Source organism: Trichomycterus rosablanca, chromosome 13 (genome assembly GCF_030014385.1).
Source record: "Trichomycterus rosablanca isolate fTriRos1 chromosome 13, fTriRos1.hap1, whole genome shotgun sequence".
NCBI lineage: Eukaryota > Metazoa > Chordata > Actinopteri > Siluriformes > Trichomycteridae > Trichomycterus > Trichomycterus rosablanca.
In genome coordinates this window covers 17098189-17110745 of record NC_086000.1, presented here as the reverse complement: position 1 = coordinate 17110745, position 12557 = coordinate 17098189, and the positions used below count along the sequence as shown (strand labels likewise).

General features: G+C 41.8%; 1 protein-coding gene across 2 annotated transcripts in view; it reads right to left on the bottom strand.

The window, feature by feature from the left end:
* The window catches only part of jmjd1ca (jumonji domain containing 1Ca), a 70152-nt gene that overhangs the window by 15456 nt on the left and 42139 nt on the right, over nucleotides 1-12557 (bottom strand). For both annotated transcript variants that reach the window (XR_010014234.1, XM_063006816.1), the window contains exons 4-10: nucleotides 7261-7366; nucleotides 5532-5656; nucleotides 4724-4861; nucleotides 4596-4637; nucleotides 4280-4397; nucleotides 2377-4073; nucleotides 706-860 (exon numbers count right to left, since the gene is read on the bottom strand). Coding sequence is in view for 1 of the 2 variants with exons in the window: in XM_063006816.1 (XP_062862886.1) it covers nucleotides 706-860; nucleotides 2377-4073; nucleotides 4280-4397; nucleotides 4596-4637; nucleotides 4724-4861; nucleotides 5532-5656; nucleotides 7261-7366 (2381 nt within the window). In the remaining variant the exon portion in view is untranslated. The remainder of the gene's footprint in view (nucleotides 1-705; nucleotides 861-2376; nucleotides 4074-4279; nucleotides 4398-4595; nucleotides 4638-4723; nucleotides 4862-5531; nucleotides 5657-7260; nucleotides 7367-12557) is intronic.

The window sequence follows — 12557 nt, the reverse complement described above, 5'->3', positions numbered from 1 at the left end:
TACTTTAAACTTGCTTTTTGGGGTTCCCTCAAAAGCAACACATACATGCCGCTCAGGTGGCGCAGCAGTAAAAACACATGCTGCAACCAGAGCTGGGATCTCGAATACATCGCATCGAATCTCAGCTCTGCCTTGCCGGCTGAGGCTGAGCGGTCACATGAACAACGATTGGCCTGTTGTTCAGATGGGCGGGACTAAGCCGGATATGGGTCTCTCTCTGTCAGACTGGTGCAATTACGACCTCTGCTGGCTGATTAGAGGTGCCTACATAGAGATGAGGAAAGAGTGCTCTTAGGGTGTGTCTCTCCGTACACAACGCTAAGTGGCACAACACTCGTCAATGTGTGGGTGATAAGATGCATACGGCTTGCTGCCCACATGTCGGAAGGGGCGTGGGTTAGCTTCGATCTCCTCGGTCAGAGCAGGGATCGACATAGGCAGAGAGGAGTTAGTTCTGCTCAAAAATCTACATAAGTTGATAAGCAAACAGAAACTGTTTTTGTGGTCCCCATTACTTCTTTATTCATAACAGAGTTAGAGGCAGTCAAGAGCATTTCTATATTCTTTTAAGCACAAATTTTACTATGATCTGCACAAATACGTTTGCTGAATAATAATAATAGTGTTCTGACTTAAAGCTCAATACCTCAATTGATTACTTCTAATAAAAAATATATGTGGTGTATTGGAGAAGTGTGGACTCACTCTGCGCTTTTAGAAACGAGTGTGCTGGACTGAACATTTCTGGACATTCTCTGGGGGTCTACACTTGAGGGACGCACAGGCAGCTGGGGACATAACCCTTGACCTTCTGCACTTGTTCCAGGAGTGGTTGAAGGAGGCCAGGGACTTTGTGTGTTCTGTGAAACATACCACACACAGAGAACAAACATAACAACCAATGTTAACAGCTTTCTCATAATACTTTCTCATAATACTCATAGTCCTCTAACAGGACCATAAAGCTATATGCTGGCCACCTTGCCAATTATGTTGTAAAAGCTTCCAAAGTAAATAAGACAAAGCTGAAACATTTTAAGTAAAGATGTGCAGAATTTTGTGCTTTGCTTGAAGCTTTTACCCAAATACACTGATCAGCCATAACATTAAAACCACCTCCTTGTTTCTACACTCACTGTCCATTTTATCAGCTCCACTTACCATATAGAAGCACTTTGCAGTTCTACGATTACTGACTGTAGTCCATCTGTTTCTCTACATACTTTTTTTAGCCTGCCTTTACTCTGTTCTTCAATGGTCAGGACCACTACAGAGCAGGTATTATTTGGGTGGTGGATCATTCTCAGCACTGCAGTGACAATGACATGGTGGTGGTGTGTTAGTGTGTGTTGTGCTGGTATGAGTGGATCAGACACAGCAGCGCTGCTGGAGTTTTTAAATACCGTGTCCACTCACTGTCCACCCTATTAGACACTCCTACCTAGTTGGTCCACCTTGTGGATGTAAAGTCATAGACGATCGCTCATCTATTGCTGCTGTTTGAGTTGGTCATCTTCTAGACCTTCATCAGTGGTTACAGGATGCTGCCCATGGGGCGCTGTTGGTTGGATATTTTTGGTTGGTGGACTATTCTCAGTCCAGCAGTGACAGTAAGGTGTTTAAAAACTCCAGCAGTGCTGCTTTGTCTGATCCACTCATACCAGCACAACACACACTAACACACCATCACGATGTCAGTGTCACTGCCGTGCGGTGAGAATCATCCACCACCCAAGTAATACCTACTCTGTAGTGGTCCTGGGAGAGTCCTGACCATTGAAGAACAGCATGAAAGGGGGCTAACAAAGCATGCAGAGAAACAGATGGACTACAGTCATTAATTGTAGAACTACAAAGTGCTTCTATATGGTAAGTGGAGCTGATAAAATGGACAGTGAGTGTAGAAACATGAAGGTGGTTTTAATGTTATAGCTGATCAGTGTATACAACAGTCATACAAGATTTACTTTAAATAGAATATATAAACCCTTGTTGATTTAAGATGTATTACAGATAACAATAAGGATATCCTACCAACATCAAGTTGAACAGGCCAGTGGTACCAAAATGGTTTTTGGTTTAAGCCCCACCACTTCCAAGTGGCCACTGATGGGTCCTTGATTCAGACCCTTAACCTTTAATTGCTCACGACTGTATGTTGCTTAGGATAGAAGTGTCTGCTAAATGCCATAAATGTAAACGTACCAACGAATAAACATTTGGAAGCTAAATGAATGACCACCTACTTGTTTAATCCCTTTGCAGACACTCTACTGGTCCTACCCAATCATGTAGCTACAGATTGGTGCTTCAATGTATTAAGTTAATCTACTACTAGCTATGGTAGTATGTGGATACATTTAAAAGGACTCTTACCTTCCTCAGGCTGACATCGGAGTTGCCTGCACTCTCTGAAGGTGACCACTTGGACCCTGGCAGTCCCAGAGGATACCCATGTGCCCCATTGTGCAAAGGGTGCCAAAAGAAAGGGTACAGACCCAAAGGTGCCAGTGGGGTGGCACCCGGGCTCTGGCCCAAAATAGGCGGGGTGGCCTGCAGTGCCAGTGGGTGGTGAGGGACACTCAGGTGACCCAGCCGAGTATGGCCAGCCAGGAGTGCTGAAGATGCGGGCAAACTAGGCAGGAAAGATGGGAGAAGGTGGGGGTGGGGGATAGAGGGATGAGAACAGCACAGATGGGTCTGGGATGGGAGGGGAAGAGGCGAGTTGTGGGCAGCGAGGCTAACGATCTTGGTGTGGGAGTTAGTGGAGGTGAGGCTGGGAGAGCTAGAAGAGGGAGAGAGTTCTTTAAGGTTATGTTTGGAATGGAGGTTTAGTGCAGTGCCAGGGGACTGGTCATGGGTGGGATGGTACTCTAGTTCTTTTCTAACAAGAGTTGGGTCTCGGTAGACAGTGAAGGGCTCATTCCTGTCAATCATCAGCGGGCTATTGGTTGGTTTATCTGGTGGTGGGGTGCAAGTGAGACTACGTGCCAGATTCTGAGGTGGGGTTTTAGATTGAGCTGGAAAGTCATTTAGGTTATGACATGGGACATGTACCTGCTGCAGGGTGGGGGTCAAAATCACTTCGGGACAAGGTGAGTTTTTAAGGCAAACTAAGCCTTTCTCTGTAGGGCCTAGAGACCTGATGTCCTCTGTCTTGGAGACTTCAGGAGAGGCACTACACTTCAGCTTAGAAATGTCAATCACCTCTGGAGGCTTGGAGATCACCTTAGGAGAAGAGCAAGGAGAAGGGTGCACAGGTTTGGGAGCTCCAGGAGAATTTGTTAGAGTTTGCTGAAGTACTTTACTAGCACCGACTTCTGTGCTGCAGGACATGGAGGAACCTTGACTTAGATGTACTTTAGACTCTAGCTGGACCGTTTCTGATGAATTACAGCTTGGTGTGATGACCTCTGTATGTGTGGACTTCCTGACCTCTGGGTCTCCTGATGGTTCACCTTCCCGACCATTGCACTCGGGGGGCAATGTGTGTAATAACATACATGCAGTCTCCATGGAAACCAGTTGCTCACTCTCCTGGGATGCCAGCAAGGCGGACACAGCCTCCGAGTCCTCTTGTGATGTTCCTTCCCTTCTGTCCTCCATCTCACTAACTTCCACTTTGGTCCCCTCCTCTGCTTTATTACAACCTGATCCCAGCGTGCACTGGGGTGACCTGGTTACCCCAAACTCTCTGTTGCCAGAAGTGCTAGGTAAATGGAACTGTAAAGGAGGACTTTTCTGTACTTGCTGGCTTTCAAGCTCTGATAATTGGCTGGGAGAGAGATCACCTTCGGAGGATGAGTGTGCCTTCAGGTCATGTTCTAAAAGTTCTGTGGGACCGTGAACCATCTGACAATTGGATGTCTTCTTTAAAGTGCAGTACTTTTTTGACAGGCTCTTTGATTCAATGTTGCTGCCCTCCGATTCGGCACCCTCAGACAGGTCAGAGTCAATGTCATTCTTCAGCCTCTTCAGTCCGGTTCTCCTCCTCTCATTTTCATTCTGCTCCTCCTCATGTAATGCTTTTCTTTTTTTTCTCGCACCGTAGTTGGTCCTCCTGGTAGCAGAGTCTAAAAATAAAGAAGTAAAGAGTCATCAAATAAAAAATACAATCATAAATTCCACCCAAAGGAGTCTTTTCCAGGCACCACACACTGTTGGCTGAATGAAAATGTCTTTTCCTCAAGTGCTAATGACACAAATCCATGTGCAATGAAATGAAATAAAAACACAGAGGGAGCTGTTAATATCAGCTTTGTGTATTGTTTCACCTTACCTGCTCTCGAATCGTCGGCTCTCCTCCCTTCCCTCATTCCTTCTGTCTTGTCCTCAGCTGGGCTGCAGTTGGAGTTTTGTTTGCACAGCTTCCTCTGCACTGGGCCCGAGTTACACGCCTGCAGACACAAGGAGGAGGAGATGGTGGAGGGAGTATAGATGTGTGTGTTTACAGTACTGATGATGAATTGTGCTGCTGAGTGGAACCGAGTGTGTGTGGGTAATAAAGTATCACACCATTTACTGTGTTCTCTGTGTGTGTATGTGTGTGTGTGTGTGTGTGTGTGTGTGTGTGTGTGTGTGTGTAACTGCAGCACCTGGTCTGTTGCTGTAGTGTTGCTTGACATGTTTTCTGTGTTCTAAAGAAAGAAAAATAGGTAATGAGAAAACAAAAATTGGTCAATGCTACATAGACAGTAATACAAATCCAAAAAAGCATAATCACCAGGTTGGTCCTGTTGGTATTGTTAGTTTGAGGCTTGGGTTCTGTTGTGGAGGTTTCTTTCATTAATAATGACGGACTAATGTCATCCAGGAACAAAACATGCACAAGGGCGGGGTCCACTCTTAAAGGTTCAGCTTCCTATGGGGGGCAGAAACATGTATGAGTACGTTTATCAGGAAAAAAACGCAGATATTTAAATATTTGTTATGGAATATGTAGATCTGTCTAGAGTAGTTAATTAATTAAAAGAACTACTGTACTTAAACAATGGCTAAATCTTCTTCTTCTTCCACGGCCTTTGTCCCGTTCGGTTGCGGGGTCGGCTCTCGGCGGATCATGATCCGCATTGATTTGGCACAATTTTTACGCCCGATGCCCTGACACAACTCTCCCTATTTTATCCGGGCTTGGGACCGGCACTACAATGCACTGGTTTGTGCATCTAGCGACTAGGTATCTATAGGACAATTCAGTGTTTCCATTTAGCCTGGTGGCATGTTTTTGGACTGTGGGAGGAAACCGGAGCACCCGAAGGAAACCCACGCGGACACGGGGAGAACATGCAAACTCCGCACAGAAAGGACCCGGACCGCCCCACCTGGGGATCGAACCCAGGACCTTCTTGCTGTGAGGTGACAGTGCTACCCACAAAGCCACCGTGCCGCCCAAACAATGGCTAAATAAAACATTATTTAAATAATGACTTTGAGTAGCAAGTGCCTCAGTGGAAAAACTGTAGGAAACACCCACATTTATTTATACAGCAGCTTTCCTAAACAAAACATGTTTTTACTGCCTGTGTTTCTACCTGGTTACTCAGAACAGTCATGGTTCCACTGTTGTCGTCATAGTTGCTGACGAAGCCATGGAGCCACTGGGGTTTGGAATCGGGTCTGAACACCTTTACTCTGAGCCCCTTAACACAGCCATGCCCTGTGAAACACATAATATATCTCAAACACTATTTGCCTTCACTCCAACATGTATAAAACAAAGTATGACGATAGAACCACACTAATGCTGTTAGAAAATGCTTTGGAACACCAGATATATTTTTGTTAACATGTTTAGATCATTTACTCTTGAAATGGATTGTTAGCTACTGTGTCTTTGTTTAAAATCTACATCCTAAATGCTGACCTAATTCTGTTCACACTATAGTTATTTACCTGTTTTACATTACTGCCATGTTTCCTACATTAATCTTTTTTTCATTAAATATAACAGACCGGTCTTGTGTACCCAGCTATCTCTTAGTGGCTAAAGAATGTGAATCTCAATAGACTTACACTTATCAAGCATTTTATTAGATATACCAATCTGGTATGCACAATTATTGATCATTTTAGAAGCTACACCTACAATGCAGATTGACCTTGTGGGTATATGGTGTCTGGCTAAGCCCATCTGTTGCTCCATATATATAAACCATATATATTGTGGTTCACTGCAACACAAAGTATCCACTAAACAAAGAGAGTCTAATGCAGTGAACCAAGTCTTTTATTTCTTATCATGCCTAGTTACTGAGTTACTTCAGAAAATCAGTAACTAATGTAAAAAAGACGATTCATTTATTCATTCATTTTTGCTAACTGTTTTATCCTGGCCACAGTTACGGTGGGTTCAGAGCCACAAGGCGCAAGGCAGGAACATACCCTGGCACCAGTCTATCATAGGGCAAAACAAACATGCACATTTACACTCACCCACACCAAGGGGCAATATTTTGAAAGGTGGGTAGAAATGTATGATTTAGGGAGAAAAGGACATGGACACTCTTTAGAGAAAGTGTTAAGGATCAAACCTTAACACTTACGTGGCCACTATGCAAAACACTGGGTGCATAGCAAGAATAATCTGTCAGTCCATTGCAGGGCTACGACCAAATGACTCACCTAACACCAAATGAAAATACCTAATCGTGTCTGTGTAGATGGCTGACAGCACCACTGAAATTCAAACCAAGATCTCAGTAGTGGTGGGCTAGCGTATTAGACTGCTGTGCCACCATAAGCGCCTTCAGATTAATAGCAAATGTTAATAATACATATTTATGAAAAAAAAAAATATTGTATTAAATTATTGCAATTCATTATGGCTGGATTTTTCATGTAACCTTTAAAAACAATCGTTAGCTAATAAAGAAATCTTGGAGACAATAATTCTGCTCCGACAAGTCTAGTAAAAATATTAAAGAGTTTACAGGCTGAAATTCTGGTCAGGCAGCGCTGACCTATACAAAATCCAAGAAATTCTGAGCCAAGATCCCCAGATCCAAATGCAGCAGAGTAAGACACATACAAACACATACAACCCTCCCATGATAGCAGAGGCTTAAAGTCAACTTTGTTCCGAACTGACAGCCTGAACTACTCAGAAAACTTATCCTTTCAGCAGTGGCAGCCAACAGATCCCTGACACTACATTCCCAGCAGAGCTGAGGGATTTCAGGGGAAGGAACCAGCCTCCTTACTTTTTCCTTCTTTTACTCCATCCTTCACTTTCCAGCAGCAGAACAGAGTGAAATTGAATACCTGGCTGAAGAATGTGCTGGAGATGACGCTGTCTGAGCCAGGCTGTAAGCTGCTGGCTGCATGCAGGATTCTCTCTCAGTATCGAACTTACACCGTTTACTTCCACCTACACACACACACACACACACAGCAGATCAGCACAATGACTCCTACTGCTTGCCAACAGTGATAGGCTGGGAGTGGTTAAAGAGTAATCACAAGAGAGAGTTTGTCAAAAAGTAAAACAAATTGTAACACATTGTAACAATTTATACCTAGTAGTATTACGTACAGATCTGTAAACTGTAATGTCAACACTGTTCAGTGCATTTAAAAATACTTATATATTATTAAAAATGAACAAGAGTGTAACGATCATAATTTTTTGGCTGATTCCAATTTTGATCTCTGTTCAGCTAAATGGACTGTTTTTTATGATTTTTGTGGTCTAAGCAAACACATAACACACCTAATACAGATTTCCAGTACATTTTATTAGCTGCAACATAAACAATAATGTTATTTGCTTTTAAATGAGCAAAACTGGCTAAGCAAAAGCAACTGTACATTTGTACTCACCCGTCATTAATGATTTACGTTACAAATCACAAAAACCTTATGGTTAAACATATATAAGTTTTTGTCATTGAAAATGTGTTTGTAACTGTGGCTTGATTTAAATAAAATTATTAACTGAAATTACCACTTGATCTGAAACAGGGCTAGAGGGTAACGTTTTCCAATCGGTAAGATTGACAAAAATGAAGGTGTAGTTTGCAAATCTGTGAGTAGGCATTGTGAAAAATAAGGATGCAATAAAGTATGAAGATGGTTTAGGAATATCTTAAGCCAATACAGTGGAGCAGTGGAGCACAACTCCTGTGTCAGCTATTCTTGACCAAACAATGACCAAGTCAATCAAAGTCTAATGAGTTAATGAGGTTCTGATACTTTAAAACAGAAGTTTCTAAACTTTTACACATGCTACAATTACATTTTTTACTTGTTAGTTAATAAGATGAGATAAGATAAGATAGCCTTTAATTATCTCACAGGGGGAAATTTGCAACATTACAGCAGATTTCAAGAATACAGAGACATAAAAGTGTTTATAAATATTAAAAAAATTTAAAGATATAAAAAATGACAAAAAAACAAGTCTTTGAAGAAGTTTAACAACTATTGCACTGAAAGGTATTGCACAAAGTTTAACAAATATTGCACTGATTTTAAAAGGCATTGCACATGGTTCAGGTTCACTTTAAATGAGTGCAGATATAAGACCATTAATTGAACAAAATATGTAGTGCGATATGCTAGCCCACCATCGTGGATAGCTTGAGTGCTTAAGTTTGCCTTTTTGTCTGGATGGGCCCTTAACAAACACAACTGGCCATGTCTGACGGAGGAAATGCAGATGCAAAAATGTGACTTCTTGGTTGAGGCACTGGCAAGAGTGGAGAAGGATGAAATTGGGGCATGGCGTGAATCTCCGCATGTGTGAGATTGAGAATCCACCGATGGCTAGTATAATAAGCTTTCAGCATGAGGTTGGAGTAATTGGCAAAGGAGTTGCAATAGGAAATGGATAATGAATGCATTGTGAGGAAAACAAAACAATAAACACCAGAAAAAACATGCAATGTGACCAGGGGTGCCTAAAGTGTTCTGTAAATCTCTCCATATGTAGTTAAAAAAGTATTTACATTAAATGTTTATATTGAGGAAGAATAAGTACAACAGATCACAATACTGTTCTTTAAATTGTTTACAATGTTTACCAAAAACGAAAAAAGAACAGAAAGTGGGAGGAAAAGATCTGTTGGTGTTAGACAGGCTTGCAATTGCAGACACACATGGTATTACTCATCCAGACTGAGACACACCTCCTCGCTGTGTCTGACACACACACACACTCACACACACACACACACACACGCACGCACACACACGCGCACGCACGCACGCACGCACGCACGCACACACACACACACACACACACACACTCACACACTCACACACACGCACGCACGCACGCACGCACACACACACTCTCACACACACACAAAGAAAGAGAGAAATAAATCAAGAGAAAGACAGAAAGGGATAAAAGCTAGATGTAAAAGAAGCTGTAGTGTAGACTGAACTCTCACTGAACTGTGGCTTCTGTTGTTTATTCCAAACAGCATGCCACACACACACACTCACACACACACACACACACACACACCTTCTTTTTTCACACACCAAACTACTTCCTCTTGCAGTATAGTAAACACATACCAACACAATTTGTTTTGCTTTCTCTTGCTTCTTCCAAGCCCTTAAACATACACACACACACACACGCACACACACGCACACACACACACACACACTTTAACATGCAAGTCTTAACACTATTAGCTCTTTAAAAGGTGCTGAACAACAATATTTGTTCTTGAGCTCTGTGTTTGATCCTTGTTTGTGAGTTTTGTGTGATTTTATGGTTTCCTCTGTAAATGCAGGAGGTGGATTGGTTGCTCTAAATTGGCCCCCGGTGTAAGAGTAAATCTGTAAGAGTGTAACCTCAAAGCTTAGTAGTTGATTATTTGCATTACTTATAGTTCTCGTGCAAAAAATTTGCTGTATAAAACATTTTGCATTTTTCCCAATTTTCCTCCCAATTTAGTCGTGTAAAATTACCTAATTGCATTTAGCTTCTTCTCTACTACTGCTAACCTCCACTCCTGACCAAGGAGAGCTGTGACTAATACGTGCCCCCCTGCGTCTTTTCACCTGCACAAGACAAGTTCATATGCACGGAGAGTCACACACCCATCTCCATTATTCCTCATCTCTGATGCAGCAGAGGTCTCCAGCAGAGGTCCTAGTTGCATCAGTTATGAGGAATCCCCTCCGGCATCCAACCCTGACAAACAAGCCAATCATTGTCCGTATAGGTGCCCAGCCTGCCGGTAGCAGAGCTGAGATTCAAACTCAAGAACTGCACCACCTGAGAGCCCGTCTATTTACTTTCAAATCTTTTATTTTTTTATTTATGGCAAGTTGGTGCAGGCTGCCTGCCCTCCTGTTTTTAGTGGGTTTTGGATTACACCTGACAATCCACACAAATTTCATCTTAATATAAAGTGAAGTTTGGGGTTATTTTCTGACCTTGGTTAAGACACTGCTGTTCCATGTATTTTATACAGTAAATTGATTGTACACATAATAATGAATCCTGAAGTGGCTTAGAATGGGCTCCAAGTGCCACTCCAGAGATCTGTACAGAGCTCTATAGAATTTCCCCTAGAATTTCGCCCTGATTATATGGACACAGAGAAGGCACCAGCTTTATCATTATAGATCCTCAGATGTATATGCTCTAATTCCAATTTCAACAGCACACATGAACACATTGTTAAACACATATTGTTCCTTCATTCATTTACATTGTGAGGTACATCTTGTACAATCGGAATACAGCGTTGACAGAGTGCCAGTCCCTCGCAGGCAACTCATGCTCACTTACTCACATTCCCTCACAGCTGGAAGGACACCAGAATACACAGAGGACTCTGCAGCACTATGCAGGACCCGCAGCACCCCATGCTGCCCGATTATCGCTTTTTCTGCCTTTACACACATGATGATGCATCATAATGGTCTGTCCACTACACCAGGACTATGGGATTATTATAATGAGTAATATGAAATGTATGAAAGCAGAAAACATTATATAAGCAAACATTGTAACATTTAAACATTTAACATTTTTAAGGCAAATAGTTTTAAAAAATACCTTATGTCTCTTTCTCCTTTTTCTCAATCTAGTTGTTTCAAATTTCCTAATTATTAACTTAAATAATTAGTAAAGTACTTTTTACAGTGGACATTGTATCAAAGCTACTTTACAGATTCCAGGTCCAAAAAGCCTTAATAAGCAAGCTGAAGAACAATGACAAGGACCCTAAAGACCCTAAATTTAGACTCAACGGAGACCTATCCTCCTTGGGTGGTCTAAAGGCTATTTGGATTAAATTAAATTAAATAAACATTAAATGAATTATTACAAATATTTTGACAAAAAATCATGATGAAAGTATTTAGTGGTCATAATCCTTTTGTTCTGTCTGCTTAATGGGTGAATATCTGCAGTGACTGCATTCACAAGAGTTGTAGATGTGCACATACCCCCTCTGACACTTGTAGTCGCCAGCCACTTCTTTTTACCAACCAGTGGTGTGTTCCCATACAGAGCAGTATCCTGTATGGAGACTCAATGCTATGCCCTATGTAAATCCCCCACAGCTTGTACCGGGGCCTCGGTCAGCATTTTTGCAGTGTCCCCTAATGCCTGATCAGGTCGATATCATTGCTGAGATTCAATTTCGAAGAGCTCTAGAGCTCAACAGTGGTGAGGTAGTGTTTAAGCGAATGATGCCTATAGTATTATGCTATAAGTCAAAACGTTTCCAGTGTACCCAGCACACACACACATACAGCCAACGCTTCATTAGAGCAGGACTGGCTGGGATGCACAAGGCACTGAACAAAATGAACCATTATGTGGGCAAGTTGTGACTAACCAACTGTTAAGGGGAAAATTGTGCTTTCAATTAACATGTGATTAACTGTGCAAACAATTGAACCATCCCCTAAACGTTACGTTAAAAGTTTAAACAATTTATTCTTTTGTTTCTACTACAGCTTATTGCTTATTTACATTATCAGCTACCTGGGCCTTATGATAGAGCTGTATGGTAAATGTAATACTGAAGAAAACCTGATGACATGGTATCCAGTAGTTATTGTAGCTGTCAGTTTGGCTATTTGGTGGTCACACAAAACCTAGCATTTTTGTGTCTGTGGTAAGAAGCAGGTGTTTTAAGACCAGGCACATTCGCGTCAGTGCCCAATGTGTACTATTAAACACAATCAGTTGGATAGATAAACTTACCAAGAGACAGACAGAAAGACACATAGCCACACCCATATACACCCACGTACACAGTGTTGTAAATACATATTGAATGCTTAGGCAATATTGTTAAAGAACAGAGAACCTCTGCTGTTTTTTTCAGGCTGCTATATTGATGTGAGCAATTTGTCAAATGTCCAGTTACTTTGCGGGTATTTACAAGAGGCAGCATTTGTCAGAAAATGCATGGGGGAAATACACAGATGGTGGGATTTGTACTAGAAGAGTTCAAATTAAAACACAGCATCTCAGCTACAAAAAACGAAAACATGAATACTCAAATACTACCATACTGTGGTAACTTCTTCTGTCAGTACTGTAATAAATAAAACAAACAAAAAAAATCCCTAAATCA